The 25,030-nt window shown below is 51.1% G+C and overlaps 2 protein-coding genes across 7 annotated transcripts in view; one reads left to right on the forward strand and one right to left on the reverse strand.

The window, feature by feature from the left end:
- The window catches only part of LOC122392087 (glutamate [NMDA] receptor subunit 1-like), a 99,792-nt gene extending 88,210 nt beyond the window's left edge, over positions 1–11,582 (forward strand). For 2 of the 6 annotated variants that reach the window (XM_043386594.1, XM_043386595.1), the window contains exons 15-21: positions 904–1,138; positions 2,573–2,721; positions 3,292–3,449; positions 3,880–4,052; positions 4,541–4,791; positions 6,494–6,668; positions 8,997–11,582. In XM_043386594.1, the coding sequence (XP_043242529.1) occupies positions 904–1,138; positions 2,573–2,721; positions 3,292–3,449; positions 3,880–4,052; positions 4,541–4,791; positions 6,494–6,640 (1,113 nt within the window). In that variant the 3' untranslated portion in view covers positions 6,641–6,668; positions 8,997–11,582. Of the gene's footprint in view, positions 1–903; positions 1,139–2,572; positions 2,722–3,291; positions 3,450–3,879; positions 4,053–4,540; positions 4,792–6,493; positions 6,669–7,717; positions 7,799–8,996 lie in introns of all 6 variants that reach the window. The other 4 variants (XM_043386590.1, XM_043386591.1, XM_043386592.1 and 1 more) reach the window with 2 other exon arrangements.
- Positions 11,583–11,701: 119 nt separating this feature from the next.
- Positions 11,702–25,030, reverse strand: part of LOC122392075 — a 29,664-nt gene continuing 16,335 nt past the window's right edge. The window contains exons 4-9 of the mRNA XM_043386575.1: positions 21,051–21,985; positions 15,755–15,885; positions 15,086–15,280; positions 14,428–14,668; positions 13,907–14,075; positions 11,702–13,513 (exon numbers count right to left, since the gene is read on the reverse strand). Coding sequence (XP_043242510.1) covers positions 12,556–13,513; positions 13,907–14,075; positions 14,428–14,668; positions 15,086–15,280; positions 15,755–15,885; positions 21,051–21,985 — 2,629 coding nt within the window. The 3' untranslated portion in view covers positions 11,702–12,555. The remainder of the gene's footprint in view (positions 13,514–13,906; positions 14,076–14,427; positions 14,669–15,085; positions 15,281–15,754; positions 15,886–21,050; positions 21,986–25,030) is intronic.

The following is a 25,030-nucleotide window of genomic DNA, read 5'->3' on the forward strand; positions in this document are numbered from 1 at the left end:
TTTGGAAGAATTGGCTATGTTTCATGTTTAAACATTTCCTGAGACAATATCTGCATTTCCTGTGACATAGCGATGTTTTGCAACACTTATATGTCGCATCCAAAGTACATTTTGCTGTTACGATTCAGCCGGCGGCGGATATGCCATATATCTCTACAGCTGTCTGGTCTTATAAGTGGTCAGTTTATCGCGAGTCTGCGGTAGTTTCAGGATCAACAGCAGACGTTGGCAGCCCGGCCGTCAGCTGATTTGCGGCCGGGGTCTTGGCTGACTACTGATTGGGACTAGGTTGTTGGGTCCACACCAAAGCTCTATAGCGCTCTACTGTAGGGGTAGCAAGAGTTGCTATTGAACAAAATGTCAGCTAAAAAGGTACATTTCATGCATTTACCCGCAATTCCTTTTCGTTTTCTGGCCTGCTGTGAACGTATTGACGGGTAGACGACGATAGTTACCAGTTTGACCGGCCGCGGGGCTGACCTAAGGTCACTCGATTAGCCTGTTGCGATGTTTATAGAACGTTCGCTCTCTGCCTACGAATGCCGACTGGTGGTCAGGGTGTTGAAAGTTGACAAGATTGTGCTACTACTTCGAGCCATTGAACTGTATCAGTGATGCTAAATTATTGTTATCTCGCTCCACTGTATCTCGCTTTTTGCGCCAGGGAAAGCAGCGGAACAACCCCGTCCCTCGCAACCACCGTACTTGCTGACTGACCCCTGACCCCCCCCCCCCCTCCCTCCTCTCGCTCTCGATACCTGCACCTTACTTACCACCTATGGGCTGATGCGCCGACCTGACCCCTCCCCTTCCCTGCTGGCACTCGCTGCCACCTTACTTACCGACTACGGACCGATGCCCTGACCCCCATCTCTTTCTCTCTCCCCCTCTCTCTTCCGGCAGCAACCGCGGGCCTCCACACTGGTCTCCTTCCTGCAGCCGTTCAAGCACACGCTCTGGGTGCTGGTGCTGGTCTCAGTACACGTCGTGGCGCTCGTGCTCTACCTCCTCGACCGGTTCTCGCCGTTCGGTCGTCAGGCGAGCAGGGACAGTGGCAATGCAGAGGATGACGCGCTGAACCTGTCGTCTGCCATGTGGTTCGCCTATGGGGTGCTGCTCAACAGCGGCATTGGTGATGGTGAGTGTCGTTTGGGAAGAGGAGGGGAGAGGAGAAGAGGAGAGAGAAAGAGAAAGGGAGTAGATCGGGGGATACGAGTAGGAAACGTGGGCGGAAGTTGTTAGGGAAGGGAGATAGCATCAAGAAGTTAATTGCTTAATTTAATGAGGTCCGACAACGGTGTAGATGAGGAAATGTGGAAATGTTTGACTGCTCCTACATTGTTCTGAATAAATCTGATGAATAGAATTGGAACATTAGGATTTGAGGCAAATTACATAGTTGCCCTGGAAGATAGCGACACTTATAAATGAATTCGATGGCGCAATATTCATGCATGGCATACATTTCTGCGGAAAGAGTGAGATAGGGAGAGAGAGAGAGAGAGAGAGAGAGAGAGAGAGAGAGAGAGAGAGAGAGAGAGAGAGAGAGAGAGAGAGAGAGAGAGAGAGAGAGAGAGAGAGAGAGAGAGAGAGAGAGAGAGAGAGAGAGAGAGAGGAGAGAGAGAGAGAGAGAGATGCAGCGCTCCGAGTCGCTGCGAGGTCCGGCCCCGGCACGCAGCCCCTGTCGTTATCGAGTTCCTGTGTCCGGTAACGAATGACCGTGGCCCGCTGCCGTTACATTAGCACTCGGAAATGGGCGGTGGCCCACTCGGCGACCACAATGCCGCCGGGCCGGCCGCGCCGCGCCGCCGGCCACTTTAATGCCGCCCCGATACAAAGGACCGGCCACCAGACGGTATTTCGGGACCCCGGATACCATACGAATCATCTGACGGCTCTCCCGAAACGGCCGTTTAAATGACTCGAGTGCCGCCGTGCCGGGAATATTTCATAAGGCGTTGCATTTACATAGAGCATTAGCGATGGGGTCTTATATCAGGTTTATTCGGTTTGGGATGGTTTTTGTAAATATGCCATCAGTTTGTGTTTTCCTCAGGAGATGGATGCTTAACAGGAGATGTGTTAACCTCAGGAGATGGCCGGCCCGCGACCCAGCACCGGGTCGCGGGTCGGCCACCTTGCGGCGAATGTGGTAACTACGGATATTGCAAAGCGTTGAGAATCTACAGTATGTTGAAGTCTAGCTGAAAATATGAATAAGCCTTGTTCTTAGGCCTTTAGATGACTATTCACACATAACTATGGGCGCTAAATTTGTTAGTTAAAAATTATTATCAGAATTCAGCTGAACCTAACTTCCCTTGAATGATGTAAACCATCAGTCATTCTAATTTTGAAATCGCCAGCTCATTAAGCTCTCCGCTTCAAATTGTCGGTTCACGACTTAGTTATCTCTTTCTCCATGCCATTCCGCATAAAACACTCAAACTAACCAAAGTTGTAGAGAAGTCAGTCGGAAGCCGGTGGAACAACTTACAAAGAAAAATAAAACTACAATAACCCAAAATCAACACTGTGGTATTTTTACCTCCTTTTCTGCATTTAATTTCAGGCACTCCGCGTAGCTTCTCGGCCCGGGTACTGGGTATGGTGTGGGCTGGATTCGCAATGATCATCATCGCCTCATACACTGCCAACCTGGCTGCCTTCCTCGTGCTCGACAGGCCTCAGACGCGGCTTAGTGGCATCAACGACGCTAGGGTGAGTCTTAGAGCGTCATACGACGTCATATAGTGGCTCGTCATTCCATGATGTTAGGAAATAGGATGGTGTGATGTGCTGGGCTGCACGGTGTGGGGCGTTGTTTCAACAATAGAGAGTTATTTGAGAATGTGTGGGATTGACGATGTGTAAGCTACCGTGGCTTGTGACGTAGAGCAGCTGCTTGGTTAGGCACAGAGTGGATATTATTTAAATTGTATCCGTAACGTAATGTGTTTTATGTGACAGGATGTCTCCAGCACCACCCAGCGACCAGCCGATAATGTAATATTAACCGCCTCACGCTCCGGTGCTAACCTTTAAGCCGGTCACACATTCACCAGATTAAGTATAATGAACCGGCTCGCTGAGACAATAATGGGGTGTCGCGCTCGCCGAACGGCCCTCCACGGCAGCGGGCGTGTCGTGTTGGGCGCGCATTACACACTCGCTGAGCCTCGAACGCGTGGTAAAGTGCGCCATCTGCATGTCGCAAATCACGGCTGAAGCGGTCGGCCGTCGGTCGGGCGAGCGGCGCGGAGTCTGACGAGCCGGTCTGTCCGGTTCCAGTTGCGGAATCCAATGGAGAACTTTTCGTACGCCACCGTCAAGGGCTCGGCGGTCGACATGTACTTTCGGCGACAAGTGGAGCTGAGTAACATGTACCGAACTATGGAGGGGAAGCAGTTCACCTCGGCAGAGGAGGCCATCAAAGCCGTCATCAACGGGTGAGAATGATTGAGAGGGAACGGGAGCAGCTGAGGATCTGAGCGCTTCAGATGAGGATCTTGGGGTGCTGGCCTTCTGTCAGTTTTTAGTAATATGACCGCCTGTTTCATGCTCATATAATCAGCTCTTTTTTTGTTAGAACGTAATTCAGATATCGTTACGGCCAGTGAGCTGAATTCGTGTTTGTTGCACTAAGAATGAATGTACCGATACCTTGTTTCACTTCAAATTGCTCGTTATTTACAGTTCTCCATTCATTATCCGTCTAATTCTACCTGGTAACGACTTCACTCCGTCTTTGTTTTCCACTTCTTATGCATGTTTAAAGGGAAAGTCTAAATATTGGAAGCATTCGACGCGAGTCCACGTCCGTATGAAATTTTAAAACGTCCCCTCGTCCCAACGCTGACCACTGCCCTCCATTCGCAGCTCTTTAAATGCCTTCATCTGGGACAGTTCACGACTCGAGTTCGAGGCCGCGCAGAACTGTGCCCTGGTGACGGCGGGAGAGCTCTTTGGCCGCTCCGGCTACGGGATCGGCCTAAAAAAGGACTCGCCATGGGCCAATCACGTGACCCTGGCCATCCTCCAGTTTCACGAGAGTAAGTTCTCCATAAATAAGGTGGCTATGGGGAGCCATCGTGTGTCTGGCTTTCCCCCGGGGCTACTGAAAGGCAGATGGAGATGTGTGATGGTTGATAGAAATCGATGTTTGACGTCTTTGGTTGAGATGATAGAACGAATTTTATAAATGTGTGACGTCGTCTCTAAACTAGTTATTGCACCGGGATGCACCGCTTACTCATCATCTTGTCGTTGTTGCTGAATAGTTACGCATGTGTAAATATCCTGGAACTTTTCGGAGCATGTCACCTAGTGATTTGTTAGCCCGTAAGCCGCCAAACTATAGTCACTAATCAGTCGCCAATCGTGACTGTTCTACTTCGATGATGACAGTGTTCTTTATGTGTCTGCCGGTCGCGCCAAACGACACCCAATGGCCCGTTTTTCCTCAAGCAGCCATATTGAAGAGAATGAACAACAGGTTAATGATACTCTTGACTTACGTCATGCCCACATCTCTCCGCAGGTGGCTACATGGAGCAGCTAGACAATCGATGGATCTTCCAAAACCGCAAGGAGTGTGAGACGAGAGAGAAGGCGCCAGCGACGCTCGGTCTGAAAAACATGGCCGGCGTGTTCATACTGGTGCTGGCAGGCATCGCCGGCGGCTGTGCACTCATCATTATAGAGATCATCTATAAGCGGCACAAGATCCGGAGCCAGCGGAAACTGGCGCTGGCCAAAAATGCTGCGGACAGGTGGCGGGGAGCTGTGGAGGTGAGTGTGGGAAGTGGCTGGTCTGTGCTTTGGGTGGGATGGGTGCGGGCCTGCGGGTCGTGGCAGATGTGCGTTTTGGGTGTGTCAGGTGGTGGATGAGCGGTGGGGATGAAGGAGTGATGATATGCGTGCGATGGAGGATGTTTAATCTTCTTATGGGTTTGGAGAGGCGTACCTTGCGCAACTGATGTTAATGATATTCTCACCATCAGTACTTTAAGGTCAGAAGAAGTCGCACAAGTGCTTACACACAAAATGAAATGAGTTTTCCGAAACGCGGGACAGGCAACGTCATTTCTCCCTTCAAGTTTAATCAATTTGGGACATTTCGTTAAAGCCTGTTTCCCTGGAAAGGTGATTATTACCTTTTTTAAATTCTGGTTTAAATGGCGCATCCCATGTATTCGTAATCGATCTTCTGTCGATCTCGCAATGATGACGCCGCGTATAAGCATAGTTAAAATACCAGCATAAACAATGTCACCATACGTAACCGTAACACTCAGCAGGCAGCCAGTGGATAGTGGATAGTGGATGGACTCGATCCATTAGCTAGTTGACAGAACCATCGCGCCAGCTAGCCCTCTCTAGCTACACTTCACTAACAGGAGCTTCCTCCCTGTTCAAAAACACGCGCAGCAGCGGTGCAGCTAACGGGCGGTTCCGTTTTCGGTCGATCGGCGGCCGGATGTTCTGCCACCGGTCTCGGTCGCCGGGTGCCGCCGATATAACGGATGCCGCTCGACTCTCATTGATCGAGTACCGATGACGTAGTCGCGCCGTGGGAGGGCATAATCAAACGGCGATGGATACCGAGATCTGGTGGCAATCGCTGGATAAAAGGACACAAAAACCTAATTGGGACTGCGACTGATCGGTTCTCTTCTAGCTCGGTTCTGACGCTTCTTATCGCCAATATTCTGGTTATTGTTTCATTGTTTTTTATATAAAGACATTTTACGTTGGTGGCAGCAAAAAAGTACATGTTTAGTGAAGCATCCTTGCGGGGTTGACTATGAGGTAGGTGTAAATACCCTAACTGTTGTTCCGTTTAGCCACCTGCTAAAGAATGGAATAGCGACCTCCCGTGCAGACTATGAAATGGTTATTCTTCACCGGCAGCCGCTCGTAAGGAATAAGTCTAGGTCATAAGATTCCTCCCTCAAGATGAAATGCCTCATCGTGAAGTTATTGCTCTCACAAACAGGCAATAAGCCACAATAACTGACGGCATTTATTTGTGCCATCCGCTATATTTCGCCGCATTTTCTTTTTGTGTGCTCGGATTCAAGTCTTTTTTCATCCAGCTACTCCATAAAAACGTTTCGTTTTGTTCTTTTCAAGGTATGATGAGTTTTTTTTTTTAGTTCGTTAAAACTACTCTCTTGCTAATTATTCACCCATTTTTCCATTATTTCTTAGGACCATTTAATGCAACATTGGTTTGTGTTTGTTTGTTTTCTAAGGTATGATGTTCAATGATCATTCATGTCGCTTGTATTGCTACGTTCTCATCCATGTTTAGCACCTACTCCTCTGCCACCTGTTCAGTCCTCCGGCCTCGTCAGCGACTCTTCTTTCCCTCAAACATGCTACCCTCTCCAAGTCTACCTTCCTCGTTGTTCCTATGCACTCTGCCTATCTCCAGCAACTCTGAGGCGTCACCACCAACTCTGAACGAACCCCTGACGCTCCTGTGTAGCGAGACTCGGACCTGAAGCGGCTGGCGTTGCTGGCGGACGTGGACGCTCCGCCTGATGTGCCCCGAAACACGCCCGAGCCGTGCCGCGAGCCGACGCTACCCCCGGTCCTCATAGGACTCGAGTGGGAGACCAATTCGCCTGTGTGACATACCGTCCATTGATGGACAGTTAGTGGTGAGACGCCGTGTGATGAGATGCAGTGAGGTGGGACTAACCAGAGGCCGAAAACTAACCGAGAGTGAGAACTAACCAGAACACCTAGCCAGAAACCTGGGGCTGGGACTAGCCAAAGAGCTACGGCTAACCGAAGATTGAGACTAACCAAAGAGTGAGGTCTAATTAGAAGGCGAGGGCTAATTGGACTAACTATAGATATATCCACGCCTAGGCATATACCTAAGATCTCTATGTCAACGTAGCAACAGTGGTAAAGAAAGATGGTCGCCATGTGTGCTCTGGAGTTTTCCACGAACGATGGGTTATGTAACATGCGGTGCTGTAGATTTGAAGCGGTTCTGGACTGACATACTTAAATTCGCCTTTTGCGTTCAATTAGTTTGTTTCTTTTCAGCCCGTGGCACTTCACATTAATTCTTGGAATATCAAATCCCATCAAAGCTCCGCAATATTAACCTCTCATTTCAGTTGCTGGAAGTCATAACTCATAATTCTTTGTTGCCGTGTGTTAAGCTCACATTTTCATGGTTTCCTAATCTGCTCGAAATAATATAATCATATTTCCTGCCGCCGGGTAATGGCCTGCGCCGTGGATGGCTCCTGTACCTACGCCGTATGCGCTACTCCAGCACCCGTTCATTGTTTCGCATCTCAATTAAAACTTCATGGTGGTTTCAGTCTGGCATGATGGTTTGATGCGAAATGTAGTTTCTTGATCTATTTAGTTCTCCTTCCCATGATGGCGTAACTCAGAATTGGGCCTTTGTAACGGGGCCTGGTTATCGAAAGTCCTCTGAGACTTGAGTGTCATAATCGCTCCCAAATGTCGCATTTTGTCACCACTTTTCGATGACTTGGCTCATAATCCTTGCCAGCTCTCCCCTATTGACTCAACTCATGTTTACAGCAGATGCGTCTACGTTCATCCCTGCCAGCGTCTGTGTATGCACTTTGCACCCTCGCCGCCCTCGCCGCCCTCCTGTGACCTGTACCCTCTCTGACACACGGTGTGTGACACCAGCCTCTGACACGGCGCCCCCCGACAGTGCCGGCCCCCGAAGGCGTCCGAGGGCGACCCCCCGGCGGCGGTCCGGCTCGCCACAGCCGGCAACCTGAGTCCCCTGCAGGTCCGCCACACCGCCGGCCCGCTGACCGTCTGTCGCACTTTCTCTCTGTTTCTCTCTGTCTGGCTTCCGCTGCTCACACTGCCGCGCTCTGCCTGCTCGTAAAACTGCCCTCACTGCTGACACTGCCTCCACCGCTGAGCATCACACGGCCGCCTCTGCAATACTGCTCTGATGCTGATGATGCCGCTGACACTGCTACTGATGCTGCCGCTCACACAGCTATCGCTTCCTTTGGTGACACCACTGCACGCGTGCCAGTCTTCCGCCTCTCTGACCTAGCTCTCCTCGCGGGTGATGCTCGCCGGCGCTTCGAGCGGCAGGACACCGCTTCGATTCATCCATAGGCGCGCTGCGTAGGTCTGATGACACGCTTCCAGTGGTGTGCCTGCCTGTACAGAGTGTGAGCGGAGCCGGCTGGCGCGCCGGGACGGCTATGAGTCGAGAACGGCAGCTTTGTGGAGTGAGCGGGTTGTATATACGAGGGGGACTGTCTGTCGTCTGTGATTCTAGTGCGGTCTGCCTGCCGGGATGAGCGGTGTTGGAGTCGTGCGCTTCAGTTTGGAGTTGTACATAACAGACGGCTGGCACCGAACCGCTACACCTACACATCGAATGCTGTGAATTGTGTAACATACGGCACCAGCCAGCTCGGTTGAAGCCGCGTTTGGGGTAGCGGAACGTGCCTGTAGTCTGTAGTGATAGCTAACTAACGAACCACGCTGCCCGGATGCAGCGGAAGATGTAACATGCATCACCGCGGCTGAGCTTAAATTAATCTGATGAATCTATTTGTACAAAGCTGTTTATGTTTCCATTGTTTATAACTGCGGTTATTCGTTTCATTATTTCGTCAAAAAGCCATAGACTAGATTAATCTGATTTTCGTTTGTAATTTTGAGTTGTGAATTTTTAAATGTAGATATGTGAAATCAATTTCAGCTTTGATTTTAGCACTGTCGTGAAATAGCTGTATTTTTGAACGACACTTATGAAGATTTCGAACACTTCAAACTTTCAAAGTTATGTCGGTAGCCCAAACTGTAAAATACGAATCGCTCAGCGAAAAACTCGCTGAAGACTATTATTGGACCTCGATCGATGCCAATCTCGTACGAACCAACTCAATCCCCAGTTGTCCTCAATCACTCGCTCGCCGCCGCCGCCGCGGGCCTCTGACCGTCTCCGCACCACGTTCCAGAAGCGGCGCCGCCTGCGCCAGTCCCGCCAGCACGCGCGGCACAACGGCGAGCCGGGCTTCTCCGCCGACCCTTTCGGCACCGACTTCAGCAGCGCCTTCTCGTGGAGCTCGCCGGACGTGCGGCAGCGGGTGCTGCAGCCGCCGCCGCCGCCCGCCCGCAGAAAGATGACCATACTGGACGCCTAGCGCCACCGCGCGGCCGCTGCACCAACCACAGCTTCTGGTGGCTGTCGCGCGGCGGCGGTGCGACGTGCTCAAAGTCAGTGGTAAAGGGACCGGTCCGTGCTAGGACTGAAAGGTGCTCTTTTTTAGCCAGCTGGTTGTTATTTGTTCGAGCTATTTTTGCGCCAAGTGAGTGTGTGTTTGTGTGTGCAGTCGTTGTGAGAGCGCGTGGTTAGGAGTGCTGTAGCACTGTTGGGAAAATCTGCGTTGTGTTGAGTCGTATCATCAGCGTTTGTGGCTGATGAGTATCGCGGCCAATACGGTGGCGGTGGTGGCCGCCCTGCAACCATTCCTGTGACGTCTCAGACGAGACACGTGCCAACCTGGTCTTCGCTCGTAGGAAGCACTCTCGCACCTTCCCGTCCCGAATACGGTACTACTGGGAGCTGGACGGCTGTCCCAATCGCTCGGAAATGATGAACCAATTCCGGTAGTGGATATCCAAAACACAAAACTATAAGCCCATACCCCATACTAGAAGACAATCATCTTGTTTTCATTTTTCTTTCATCAAAAATCAATCCATTCCCTAAGTCTCATGAGGTATCATCTCTTAGTATCTCGTCAGTTTCGTTGGGCCGGCTGGGTTCTCGGTTCTCCCTCCCTCGGCCCTGCTCCAGTAACCAGCCGGTTCCGGGTGTACGGGTGCAATTCCGCCTCGCGATTCAACTAGGGCCGACGCGTACCGAAAAGGCGAGTCTCTGGTGAGAGCCATGCCGTCCTTACGTGCTCAGGAGATCGCTTCGACGACACTGGGCTCGGCGCGGCGGCGGCGCCCGAGCGACTCTGGCACGGACTTGGGCTGCAATATCTCACCGAGTCGGGCTGCCATATCTCACCGAGTCGGGCTGCCATATCGGGAGGGCTCGGGCCGTGGATGAACAATGGTCTCGGGTCGATGGATACCTTGGTTCTTTGTGGTCAGTGCGCGGGGGACCGGCCGTGCTCTGCCCGATTCGGACGCGTTGTGAAAAGTGAAGCGTCCCCGGGGGAAGTGATGGACGCGCTCTGATCGATCCGCTCGCCGCCTCACAATGTCGGCAGATATATTGGTGCGATGTTGCTCAACCCTGCACTGGATAGGGGCGGGCCGCTGATGATGATGTGGCTGGGCTGAAAGCTACCCCGTCGAAACAGGCGGCCTAGCCTCGCATCACGAGATCAGAGAGCTTATTTCATTTGAGCTCGAAAGCCTTAGATAACTGATGACTATCACGTTGCACTCAGGCCGGCGTGGCGTAGCCAAAATGAACCGCAATATCATTGGGAGCGCCAAATTCCGATCGGGAGACGGCTGGAGCGCCGTTCGCACGTAGCTGCATTAGACGGTAGACTCGGAGCACTTCTCTCTGTACATAGACGGCTCCGTGGGCCACCAGTGATGCACACTCAATGTGTAGAGCTCAGATATGGGTGACCAGAGCGAGTGTGACTGGGGAGCAGTCACTGAATCTCTGGCGAGTCGTCAGAGTGTGACGGAGAGGCGGGTACTGGTACGGACTTCGTGATGATCGGTGAGCAGTGATCTCTTCGCACCGGGCTGAGCAGGGTCCGTTGGGTTCCAAGTAGGTCGCTGCTGGGATTTTGTTCCTCTGTCGCTCTAGTCAGTCGCAGGTTCTACCTCTGTGTGATGCTGTGGTTGACTATGAAGCTAGCGAATCATCAGTAGCAGATGCCGTTCACTTCGTTGCCACCCGACCATATCTTGATTTTCGTTTGCCAATGTCACGCTGACTGCAGTCTGCTGTGTTGAATATGGGTTTTAGCTACTGAATTGGAAACTGGAGTTCGCTCTTTTGTATGAACTTGCCAGCTTGGTAGATGAATGTTAAATCGGTGACAATCTGAAAAGAATTGTATGCAAGACGGCAGTTCCCCCATCGTGTGGTTTCTAGAATCGTGACTCATTTATTTTATCTGAGAAGAATCTATTGTCACTTGCTTTCTTACCTGCAGCTTAGTTTCCAGCCGTCGACTGTTTCTATGAGGCATTATCTTTATCATTATTTTAATCTCATTCACTCGAGCCTCACTGCATCATTTTCGGGTGCCAGCCTAAGCACTTTCGTCGCTCGTGCGTCGCCAGTCCCTGGTCTGTGGCTGACACTGAGGGGTGACCAGGGCGGCTGGGACGAGCGAAAAGTGCTGACACTCTGCCAGCAGCCGAGCTTTCTGTCCGATATGGAGGCCGGGGGGCGGCGGCCGGCGCGCTCTGCCCGTGTATATAGACGATATGGTGCGTGTGAACGCGGTCAGTGGTGCTTCAGAGAGTCTGCGACGGGTTGTGAGAGTGAACCGTGCCATGCTGGTCCAATGTCAAGGGTAGTCTTCGTATAGTGCGCGAATAAACTTTGTGATAACATGTGTCTGGTCTGTGATTGTTCGGGGAGGCTCATCAGTCATCACGGTTCTAGGGGCCCTGGATTGGAGAAGGCTCAGGCCTCGAGGTTTCGAATTCCGCTTCATCACGATGCAGCAGGACGTTTCACAAAGTTTTTAGCAACATTTATTGCATTGCAGCACAACCGTATACACATAGAAATTCACGATTACGATTCGCCCTTCGGCGATTTAGGCAACTTGGGCAGTTGATATCTTATTATCTTATCCATTGGAACACATTGATGTGAAAATACGAGTAGTTACTGCTCGTAGATACATAGCGCTCATAGCAAAATTTGCCTGTTTAGATAAGATGTGAGTGCAACAGCTTATGACCAGTTTGACTAGAAACAATGAGCAACGATTGCAACTGATAATACACACCACCTATCTATACAATATGCATACAGACGTAACTGGCTTAGAGAAGAGCTGATACAAAAACCAATGCATTTAACTTCATACATATCTACACATATAGAAGGTTCCAAGGCGGCGTCGAAACCATCACAGCCCTAACAAAACAAACAAGCGAAGCGAGTGATCTTTTGGTAATTAAAGCTCTAAGAGGTCATGGTGTATATTGCACTGCATGATATCCCTGGGGATCTTTGATCTCATTTGTAAATGGTTCTATCTCTGGCTATCAGAGAATGAACGAGAGTCTTTCAATGTAGCAAATCGCACGCACTTTTAAGTGATATGTGTCCATTCACTTTCTACTGATATGAAGTTCGCCGTTTGGTGAACTGCATTCGCAACGCAAGTTACGAGTGGCGCACATCCACAGCTTGTATATGATCGGTGCTCCATTTAGCTTCCACACACATCACATACATATCCTTGTCAAACGTCAACCCTATTCATTTACACAGTGCTACTTGCCTCTCGGCTCTTACCTCACACGCGCACCTGTGAGATCTCCGAAAGTATCTCAACTCACCAGCTCAACACTTCACTCTTTATCCTCCAAAACACTCGCTGGAGAGTCATGCTCGTCCTTCAGACTTCCCTCATCGTCTGTGTCATCAGCGAACTGAATATCATCACCGACCTCCGTCCTATCGGTCACCTCCTCCGCCACTTCTGTGAGCTCCGTGAGCTCAGCATCAGTAGCAGCACCCTCTGCAGCTACCTCAGTCACCTGGGTGGCCTCAGTGGTACCCAGCTCACTCATCTCTCCCAGTTCCAGCTCCTCGGTGGGTGTGACGTCAAAGTCGTACGCGCACAAGCTCAGCTGCAGAGGGTCCATGCCAAAGATGGATCCGGGAGCGAGTGAGGCGTTGGCCATGTGGTAGTCGTAGTAGTCCAGCTCCAGCTCCTGGTCTGCCGTGCTCAGCGCGGCGGTCGACGCGGAGCTGAGCGCTGAGCTGACTGCTGAGCTCAGCGCTGACTCCGACACGGTGGGTTTCAGCGTGTCGGCTGACTCTGACCGAACCAGCAGACGGCGCCGGTTCTCTCGGTCCTTCCAGCGCTTTGACGCTGGTTTGGTGTGAGGTCGGTACTTCTCAGTTGACTCGGGCGAGTCCTCTGCCTCAGACCTCTTCTCTAGCGCCTGCGAGCGACACCTGGTCGACTTCAGACAGCTGAGAGGAATCGCCTCTGGCCTCTTATCCCCCGCGAGGCGGCTGACTCGTGCGGCCAGGCGCCGTCTCTCGGTGGCAGGAGAGCTGGGAAGGGAACACCCCGCCGAGGCATTGCTCGAGCGATGCCAGTCCGCCGCCAGCAGACGGTCACAGCTCGAGGTGCGAAGAGGAGGTCGTTTTCTCCTCGGGCCACGACGCAGACGCAGAATCACCGTAGACTCTGCTATGGAGGTGACTGAGGTGTGGAGAGATGCCCAGCCGGCGCCGCCGCTGCCGCCGCCACCACCGCCGTCGGCATCGTCAGCACTGCTGAACAGTGACTCGCAGCTGAAAACGGAGACAGATGGTGAGCTCTCAGCTGGATCGGGGCATGCAGTTTCAGGGCTGTAGGGGAAAGGGGTCTTGAGTTGATGCAGATTGATGTATTGTTTTGTATCATGCACGGATATCGTCTGCTGTTGAATTTTACGCACTACGTCTAATATTTACGCATATGGCAGTGTATCCTATAAAAAAGTTCAATGTTTTAAATGTATCCATCATCCTTGCAGCACCCGCCTTGAATGAGCATTGAGAAGGCTATCGAGTTGAACTGCCCTTTCCCTACATGTGTACGACCCTTCCCCCCCTCTCTCTCTCTCTCTCTCTCTCTCTCTCTCTCTCTCTCTCTCTCTCTCTCTCTCTCTCTCTCTCTCTCGACTCCGCAGCGCTCTGTCTGACCTATGTGACCTGGCAACTCGCCGGGCCTGCCAGGCGTGGTAAAAGGCCGCCCCCAGCAGTACCACCAGTATCACGGTCAGGAGGGCGATGGAGAGGACTCCGACAGTGGGGAGGCCGGGCCGCTTCGATCCAGCCATCGCCAGCTGGACGCCGCCACTCCGGTTAGACGCTGCGGGAGAGGGAGGCGCCAGTGAGGAAATAGCGACATAAACAGCACGCTGGTAAGTTATATAGACGCGATGGCCACTGCATCCGCATTCCGTCAGCGGTAAGTTTTAGTGGTATTATAGGAGTTATCGTTATGAGGTCGTACGCTTGTGTTCGACGGGGCGTTTGATTGCCTCCATGGGCTGAACCACCAGCCCAAAAACATAAACAGTGCACTACGGTCTCGTGTCCCCGAAGTAACAGTCGTGCGTGCAATAAACAACGAATCAGGTGTGCACCTGTCATTGCATAGGTGAAAATTAATGTGGCTTGCACTGAGTTTAAGAACAATATCCTGCCGATGTTCTTCTCACCAACAGCCGCCACTGACGCCAGGAACCCTCCAGCCGGATGTGCGGCGCTCGCCGGTCCTCCAATGTATTCCAGCAGCAGGAAGTTCCCGCTGCTGACCACAGGTGGCGGTAGTGCCGCTCCGCGTCCACCCACCAGCAGCTCAGAGTTGGAGTACGGTCCGTCGCGCGCATAAAGTCGCTCCGAGCTGGTGTTGAGCAGGAAGTAGGAGACGTGGAGAGAGAGCACGTTACCCTCGGTCGTCTGAAAAAGATGCATGCAATCAGGTTAGAGTTGCAGACATGATGGGGTGCTCTGAATAGGGCAACTGGTCTCCATCGCTTCGTAGAAATGTGAGCAATATGACGTTTAAGAGAGAACGGGTTCACTTATGTGAGATTCCTTCTGAGTATACAGTCGCGCAGGGAAATGTGTGTGCTTTCACACATTATGACAGCTTTACCTTAGATTTGGTGACTGCATCGGACGTTATATCCAATGTTGCATTTAATATTACAGCAAACATCAGTACAGTACATTACAATAGCAAGCATATGTATGCCCTCAGCAAACATACGTACCCTCTGCCGCCATGGCACCCTCTTCATGTCACACCCGCTATGCATCTCCTGCCCGTCCAATCACCCCACTTCCCCATTCATCCGCTCCCTTCGCCCTCACCTCAAACCTCCAGAGGCTGGCGGCCGGACAGCGACCTGTCGCTGCCGCCACGCTGTAGTTCTGCCCTCTGGAGAGAACCACGTCACATCCACACCTACAGGTGGGACTGACGTACGCCTTCTGGACTGGAGACAGCGTCACCGGCGGTGTGGGACACGGCGGGAGGGCGCACCGACGGACCTGGATCCCCTCACCCTGCCGAAGGAGAGAGGGCGGGTTTACGTAAGATTGGTTGAACTTAGATCTGAAAGGTAAGTGTGCTGAATGTCTTATTTTGTGATGCTAGTGTCGGTGTTTAATAACTTAAAATAATAACGGTTAACGTCTGAGAAGCAACAGGGTGCATTATTGGTCTGCGGCAGAGACTTATGACCGCATTACGATAACGAGTGACGTCATGATATTAGCGGCGACGTGTCAGAAATATCCCAACCGATGTGCTACGCTGACATCCTCAATGATGCTCTGTCGCGATAACTAAACAAAAAAAAAAGAGATGAGCGAAAAAGTCGCCAGCATCCTGCACTGCACAGTGCACATCTCTGTCACGGCTGAACTCATAGATCGTTCATTGATTAAAACACTTGGCCTTGAAACTGACTGAATAAACCTGCTGACGACTTCTGTTCCCGCCCTCCAGGTGCCGGGAGCTGGGGTTATTTACAGTACCTGGCAGTAGGCACCGTTGTTGCGAGGCGGAGGAGAGTTGCAGAAGCGATACCGGACGCTGGAGGCGGCCCCACAGCTGGTCCGACAGGGAGACCATGGAGACCACGGACCAAACCCGCCGTCGGTCCGCACTGCAACGAGATAGGCTAGTCATTAGAGACTACATAATAGACCACTGACGAACCCCGCCGTCGGTCCTCACTGGAACAAGACAGCTTAGTCACTAGAGACCATATAGACCACGGGCCAAACCCTCCGTCGGTCCTCACTGCAACGAAGCGCGAGGTAGGTGACAAGACCAAAGACCAAAGTCGCCGTATGCCCGGACTGAAGCGAGACATGTTAGGCACTAAATAGGCCGCGGACCACGGATCGAATATGTAGACCACGGACCAAACACGCCATCCGTCTGCACTGCAACGAGACGTGAGACGGTGAGGTGAGTCACATGAGACTACGCTGAGCTTTATGTGTGATGTGATTTAACTAACTTGTGGTAATTCGCCTAAGAACCCGACGCGGGGTAAGAGATGTATTTTCTGTCCTCGCCACGGGGCAATGGTCGATGCCCCAATCAGTGACAGAGTTTGGTAATTGTTTAGCCACAAGGGACGGAGGGCACGTCTGTCTAATAGCTGCTTACAGATAGGTAATAAGTTATGCAAACAGCCTGATAATGAAATGGTGCCTGTGCCTGCATCGCCTTATATCGACCTTTGTTGTAAAGCAGTGCAAGTCTTGAAAATGGAGCTGCCTGTAAAGTCGTAAACATATCATCCCAGCATGTTGGTAAGCTTATTGGCCCATAATTCACGAGGCATTAAGTCTACGACGCCGTATTTTTAAAGGGGCGTTTAATTCGTTCCCAGCGTCCCTGTGAGTCATTACCTTCCAAACTTGCGTGAAATGAATGTAAACCAAAACAGTGTAGATAAAAGGGAGCTGTTGAGCCAGCGAATAATTGCCTATTAATCAACTGTTTCCCTTTTAAAAGCACCCCACATAGCGTCTTTGGAAAGTTCATTGGAGCGCAACTCTGGATATACCACCAAAGTTTCTGTTCTAATAGCTACTTGAGCTTTAACGGAGCAGAGCGTATGTGCCAGCTGAGGCCACTGCTTCCCTTTTCAGCTCCCCAAGGCATACAGTTTTCCGTCCGCGTGTAACTGGACTTTCCGCCGCGCCGCTCCTCCGGCAGTGATCTGTTCTCGGACGGGGCGGGCGCCCTGCCTTCTCCCCTGTCCGCTGGGGAAAATGAAGCTATTCGTGCGCCAACGCAGACCCCCGCGAGCCAATCCCGCTTTATTACACCTGCGGTCGCCATGGAAACGAAGAGGGGAGACTGACGGAGACCGGCTGAATCAGGGGAACAACACGGTGGCCAGTCCAGGTGTCAAAACTCTCCGGCTGCTGCGGTTCAGCTGGATGAGAAGAGTGGACGGATACACCGCGCTGCCATTCGAGAGAAATGGCTGAACGTATATTTTGACGAAGTAGAAAGTCAAGAAAATCCACATTTTACGCACGTATCCATAAAATATTAAAGATTAAATAAAGCTCATAACAAATCATTTTCTATCTACCGATGTTTCCAATTCCCCTCTGATTATGCAGTGAATGTGCTTGACTATTGAGAGCAGTTGGGGAAAACGACCTGGGCTCCGACGGCTTCAACATATCAGCAAAAACGGCCCTTATGTGCTCCCAACAAAGTGCCATGATAAACAAAAAAAAAAATGACCGTGCTGTGCCCTGTGGGCATTATGAGTGGAAAGCCTTAACCCAGAAAGTTCAGATTAGCCTTTAACTGAAACGACTCTGACATGGCTCTCATGGTTCGCGCTGACCCGAAATAATTCGTCACTTCTCAGAAACCATTTCATTTGACAGATCAAACAGCTCCCAAAAGCAGGGATGCGGAGCCGTGGAAATTTCAGACGGCTCCGGCTCCGGCTCCGGCTCCGGAGAAAAAAATCGGCTCCGGCTCCGGCTCTGTCTCCGGGTGAAATGTTATGGCGGCTCCGGCTCCGGCTCCGGCTCCGAGTAAAATGGTCCGGCTCCGGCGGCTCCGGCTCCGGCGGCTCCGGCTCCGACTCAGTACATCCCCTACGCAATCAATTAAATACGGGTGGAAGAAAAATTGGATTGGCTATACGCGTTACTCTTTGCCATGACCGGCTCACCGCGTCCCTGCGCAAACGCACCTCGGAGAGAACTGGCAGAACAAAGGGCTAGGAAGCGATGGCATTGGAAACGCAGTCGCCGCGAATCGGAGTTCAGTGAACCATCGTAAGCTGACACCCGTCTCGGCTGCATTGGGGGGTGAGGGGGGATGAGACGGTGCTGGGAGTCGCAGTCCACTGCACTGGTTTGAAAACAATAGCCGTCACCTGATGACTGGTCCTCATGTTCTGGGGATGCAGTAGACGTGGGGGGGGGGGAAGAGCAAACAGGAAGTTGTTTGCGTACTGTGGGATACTGGGGATATTCGGATTTTTTCATTCACTTGATGGCCCATGACGTAAGTACCATATGTTTTACTGCCTTGTACTGTCAAACCGAACTAGGTCAATTATTTTTTTTCCTCTTCAAAAAATAAAAAGGAGCCGGAGTCGCCCCCTTTTTTTGGCGGCTCCGGCTCCGGCTCCGGCTCCGGGCTATATTGTTTCACGGCTCCGGCTCCGGCTCCGGCTCCGGGCAAAATATGCCGGCTCCGGCGGCTCCGGCTCCGACTCCGGCTCCGGCTCCGCATCCCTGCCCAAAAGTGTCGTAAGCGTGGTGCCCCAGGTGATTGGCCGGCATCTGAGTCCTAATAACAGTTGTAGGACGAATGACCCGGGCTCTCAGGACGGGCACGAACGGGAGGCCACACGTGACAGGGCCATTTTCGCCAGCGCCCAGCCTGGTATGTGACAGGGTAACACGCACCTCGGCATTGTGTCCGAGCTAGCGTGTGAACGAAGGTGCCAGGCGCCAGGTGGGTGGTTCGCTGTTGAAGTTTGGTGGAGAATGGAGGGTTTGTTACGGCCGCAGCGTAATGAAGCGGACACGGACGCGAGCGAGCTCAAATACGGTTTTATACAAAGCTGCAGTAATGATGTTAGAGTAACGATAGAAGTATACGCACCGGAAACGCGCCCAAACCGTTTTGAAGCTAACGATTTACGCAATCGCTTGAAATAAATATACATTTTATCATTTTTGTTACACATTGCCAAATGCCAACTGTCGCAAAATAATGTTATTAATTATGCTGCCAAACCTGCATCTCCACTGCACTGCACAAGCACACACCATCGCGCACTTTTGTCGATTGTTCTTCTATTGCCACAGTCGTCCCTTGTTTGGCATCACCGTCCAGAAGTCGCCACGGTAGGCCATTGCCCATTCCGTTCCCTGTCCGCCCATTGACCGGTCATTGTCCCCAGTCCCCTGCCGGCCAGTCTGTTGTCGCTGTGCCGTGCGTCGGTCGGTCACTCAATCCTTTGTGACTGGTTCAATTAGTGCTGTACCGAGGGCGGCGGCGACAGATTAGTACCTACCTACCCCCGGGGGCAGCCGGCACCGCCCGGCCGGCCCCGACGCGTCGCCAGCTGGTGGCTGTCGGAGGCGGATGGATGCGACGAGAGGGGATGCATGGTAGTATGTACCCACCCTGTCCTGATCGATAGAAATCGGACCCGGTGGCCTCTTGTATCCGATGGCTATTGTGGGCTGGGGCTACCGCTGCATGGTCGAGGCGGAAGCTGCCTCCCTATCCGCATCGCACACGCTTCCGTGTTACATGCGTCAGAAAATCATCTCTGATGAACTATGTTATGTGAGCTGTCATTTCCTGATGACGCCTTAGGGCTTCTGGGCTTATGCCGTTGAATCATAGTTGATGGTCCCCAGGAGTCGACGACGGTCCCCATAGGTGCTGTTAGCTTTTATGCTCCGCATGGCTTCCCATATATCCTGGTAATGCGCGTCCCATGTCGCCCATGATAATTACCTTTGCTCCCACCCATAGAATCCCACTATATCCGTCCGGCGAGCCGTGCCGCTCTTGACGAGGAGAGCCGGAGCCGTGTAATTAATTTTGCCGTGTGACCGAGCGCACGCGGCGCCTGCTGCACCTCCCTTCACCCGACCGCGTGCGGCACCCACAGTGGCAGGCACGCCTGATTGGCTGACACTTGCGTGCGCTAGCCGTTCGTGCAGAGTTCGAACACCCCACGGTCGAGCGGCCGTGGCATCTGGCTGGACACTCAGGATCTGACAGTTTGTCTGACAGTTTTCATCGCCCCTGACAGCTGCTGACAGGCTTGCTCAGATTTAGCCAGTTTTCGAGTGGCGCTGGGGGTGAAGGCCCCACGGATTGCGTGGGATGTTACGTGTGATATGACAGCTCGGTCTGAAGGAGTGATGGACATTGAACCGAAATAACAAAAGCTGATTTTCGGTAATTCCTTTCAACGAAATGTACTCCTAATACAAGGGAGATGTAGATAGACCCAGGTGCTGGAAATTGAAGACGGACAGCGATGAAATTACAACAACAAACTTGTACCGGCACTGCCCCCGCATTGTTATAGTTTTTATTAATGCCTCCGTCATCCGTGGTCCTCTCTGTTACCTGTCAATAGCCGTGTGTCATGTAACTGTATATTATTAAATGTTTATAATGAACTGATCTACATTATGTGCTTTACATATTTTGATGAGCTGTGTTATCGATCAATGATGCATATTCAATAATGTTAAAGTTTTTTTTGTTGCTTTAGATGTTTATGCTGAGAATGATGACTATTTGTCCCGATTGCCGATGTCCATTTGTCGGTATATCTTGCCTACAAACCGGAACAAATAACCCAGCGAAATCGCCCAAATCGGCTGATCATCGTCAGGTCATAATGGGCTATTTGTTTCGTCACACGATGCGTGTTTTTGCGAGCGGGTGTCGTCCGGTTGGGCGCCGTGAGTTGTCACGGTCTCGTGAACACCCCACGCTAATGCATGTCACGGTACGTTTCACACAGACAGCCGCGGGATAGACAGGCAGGCGGACACAGAGCTGGACGGACAGATGGGCAGAGGCAGACAACGGCGGCCATGAAAACCGCGATTGTGATCTGATTCACAAAAGCCCGTCATTAAAAGGTGGTTCTGAGAACAAGTGTCAAGATGATTAGGCAGCGAAAGCATTCAAATGTCAGCTCTGGCCTGTCAGGTTCTTTTTTAAGCAAGGCGGTAGGTATGCTCCAATACCATGACGGTTTTGGGACGCTTTGCATGCGAATGGTATTTTACTTACGTATTGGCATCAGCGTGGACAGGCAGACGGTCTTCACGGTGTGCACGGATCCGTTCCAGCCGAATGTGACGTACGAGAAGCAGTACTCCTGGAAGCGCTCGGAGAACATGTCGCAGCGGAAGGACATGGCGCTCGTGTAGTCTGCCACTCTCAGCTCGCCGACGTAGTGTCGTGTGGTGGGCGGCACGGCCGATTCCACTGCGGCCCGCTCCACTCCCGCGACACGCACCATGCCCGAGACAGCTCCACACTTCGGACGTCTGTAGTACACCTCGACACCCGACAGACACGGAAACACACTGGCACCGGTCTCACCTCGAGCGTACAGCTTGAAAGTCCGGTTCCACTCGACTCGTGTCACGTTACTCCAAGCGATTAGCGAGCTGTCTGAAGAGTTGGTCACCAGCTGAAGCTGGAAGAACCCCTGTCTATCCAGACGATCGCACGGTATTCGAATGTCGTGTATCCTTGCGTAGAAGTGCTGCAGAGGAAAACGGTCCGTAACACTGCCTAGAAGAGGTTCGGAGACGGCGACACTTCCCTCTTCCCACCCCCTCCTGGACACCACCAGCTGCGCCGTGACGGACAACTGGCTCTTCGACCTCGCCGCGCACAGTCCCTTGAACTTTCTCACATGGGCCACCACGGAAGTGTGCGTCTCGGCACGCGAAGGTAGGGTGACGAGTATCGGCGGCCAGCGAACAAGCAGTGGCGCACTGAAGGCGAGGAGGCGTCCACTGGTCAGTAGTAGCGCCGAGTATCGTCCACCCAGCTCCACGTAGTCACAGAGGAACGTAGCGGACAGCGGTGGCACCGGTTTGGATGACGGCTTCGGCGGCGGCACTGGCTGTGTGCTGACAATCTCTCCTGAGGCGATGTGTTGTAGAGAGACACTGAGGCTGGCCAGCTGCTCTTCCAGAGGCGTGGTACTGGCACTGGAACATAAGAGAACATTTTAAGATTAGTAGGTGATCTTGTTCCCAATCCAAAGACGTTGTAAGAAAATATTTCGTGCAATTTGCCTAAGGAGGCGATTTACTTTGATTGAAGTTCAGACCACTTAGGATGTGTGGAAGGATGACGGTCAATCCATAAGGATTTGAGTCTAACGTACTGCGTCTTTGCATTGATGTTCTCACGGATATCAGCCGATTCATGAATATTTAAGAAAGCCCTAATAAATTGACCTCTGCTCATAAATGCACCCAGTGGTCTGCGCCACGTCTGCCCAACAATCAAGCCCGTCGATTTAGAGCGTGTCGCGGCAGTGTTGGAGCGGTCGGCACTAACGGCTGCAGAATGGGTCCACAGCTACCGGCCGTTGGCCGTCAGTGGTGCAGTTCTCAGATATATACGACCCTGCTGGGTACCCACGAGTCGCACGTCGCACGCGACCCAAGACCTCAGAAAGGATCGATTGGAGACGGTCGCCGAGAACGTTGCACAGACAGCGGGGTTATGGCACACCCGCGCCCCGTAGGGGGGCCGAAACGGCCCCCCCTGTCCTTTTCGGTCGATATCTCCTAAACGGCTGGAGATATCGCCACCAAACTTTCAGGACCCCTCCGGGCATCAATTTTACACATTGTGACCAAAAATTTTACCAGAGGCTATGATAGGTTGGCCACAAATGACGTCAGAGTGACGTCATGTTCTGTCATTTTCGACCGAAAAAAGACCTTCGCGAGAAGACTTGTCAGGACTACAGCTTTGAAGATACAGAAAAATGATCGAGACATAAAAGGTGTAGAATTGACAGGGCTACAAAACTGCTATCTCGAATTTTTGAAATTTTTGAGTTTTGACCCCCAAAAATCAAAAAAACTTGTTTTTGGATATATTCGCCAAAAAATCCAAAAAGTTTTTTGAGTTTCGAAAAAAACCGGAATATATGTGATAGTGCCTACCGTCTTCTATCTACATACCAAATTTCAGATCGATACCTTGTTTTTTGGCCAAGTTATAGCGAAAAAACTGTTCAAAAATGATGACGTTAAATTTTCAAACTCAATTTTTGGCAATTCTAGAACTCGTAGAGCAAAACGAAGACCACCACTAGACTCCCCGTGACGAGCTGCATCGAATCGATACCCATTTTATGCAAAAATATCAACTTTGAAATTTGACCTAATTTGACCTGACCTTGACCTGACCTTCACCAAAACGTGACCTAGGCTGGCCCCAAAGGCTGCCTAACCCACATAATCGCATTTGTCATGTAAAATGGACCATAAAACATGTATCACACGACACATTCATATTGTGACCCCCGGTGACCTGACCTCGCTGTGACCTGACCTGGTATCAGTGACCTCAGATAGCAAAGTATGTGTTTGACGAACAATGTACCATCGATGGTTTTCAATAAATTACCAATTTACTCGCTTTCACAGCACATTTCTTGAATTGCCTGTGAACGGTGAAAATCTGACCTTTGACCTGACCTGTGACGTCATCGGTTTGACCTAGGTCAATGAAATTTGGTCACAAGGTAGTTCCCGGGTGGGGCTATCGAACTCCGTTTGAATTTTGAAAATCAACCGGTAAATTTCCGAGATCTTAGGGGGGGGCCGAAACGCCCCCCCCCCCCCCCTACGGGTGGTAGGGTCCGCCGGTAGCCCTACGGGGCGCGGGTTAAGGTTCGATCAATGTGACCAATATTATCTAGACTGCACAGTGCACATTGCATAACATGGGCGCTGCGATTTTTGTGTTCTAGGTCTAGATGTGAACCTTCTAAATCCATCTATTTTAGACATTAAATCTTTGTGCGTTTTATTACATTCTTAACCCGCGCCCCAGTGGCGGTCTCAGCCAACTTCGCCCTAGAGGGGGGGGCATATGTTACCACACACTTCTAACTCAAAAACTAAGAGGGCTAGAAAGACGCGGTAAAAAGCAGTCGATAGCTCTCAATGCGTACGTTTGAAAGTATTTAAGTCATTTTTCACCTTAGAGCAATATTGGGGTCACCAGAGGTCATCAAAGGTCAAAATTTGCCAATTGTCATTATATTTTTCAGAAAACATGCCGCTATCTTAGGAACTATGGTAGCTAGAAAAACGCATGGAAAAGCAATTGATAGCTTTTGAACTCTTCTTTTGAAAAGGTCATTATCAATATTGACCTCAGGTCAACAGTTTAGCCTCCAGAGGGCAAAAACTCCAAAAATAGCTGTTTTTACGAAAAGTGTTTTTCGACAATTACTTTCGACTACAAAAGGCCACGACATTTCTATTGCCAGAATCGTGTTCCCCTCGCCGAGACGCGTCGAATGAACTATAATTTGACCTTGAAAGGTCAACTTGAAAATTTGACCTCAGGTCAAGGTCATGACCTGACCGGAAAAGGTCATGTTGCATATCAGTCGATGCGTCTCAATAAGACAAACACAATGAGACCATCCCCAGCGTTCTATCTCTTTCCAATCGCGAGTTATTGGCAAAAAAACTTTATAGCCTCAAATGACCTCGGATGACCTTTCTAGAGGCTATCAGCAAAAATGACACCTTGGTCATCACGAGTGGACTAAATCATTGTGATTCTGAAATATTTGGACTGTTCCTATGCGTACACACGGATCTAGAGGCATTTTCATTTTTCTCCATTGACTTGTAATGGAAAGGTCACGCCACTGACCTGACCTTAGGTCACGGATATAAAAAATCCGAGATATACAAATTGTAGGCGCCCATAACAGCATGCAATCCACCAAGTTTAAAACCTTTCTGACAAGCACTGCAGGCTGGACATGATTGCAAACTTTTTTAGGCTTGGTCAGTTAACTTGACCTGGTGACCTGACCTGACATGACCTGGGGTAAAAAATTTCACACATTGTCCAAATTTGATGTACCAAAAGCTACCTCAAGCGGCGCGGCGCTACGCGCTGCAGTTTTTTATTCACACGCAAAAAAACGCGACAAGGTGGTAACATATGCCCCCCCACTGGGGCGAAGAATAAAAACGTTGCTCGATTTT

The sequence above is a fragment of the Amphibalanus amphitrite genome, unplaced genomic scaffold, assembly GCF_019059575.1.
Source record: "Amphibalanus amphitrite isolate SeventyFive unplaced genomic scaffold, NRLGWU_Aamphi_draft 000468F_arrow, whole genome shotgun sequence".
Lineage (NCBI taxonomy): Eukaryota > Metazoa > Arthropoda > Thecostraca > Balanomorpha > Balanidae > Amphibalanus > Amphibalanus amphitrite.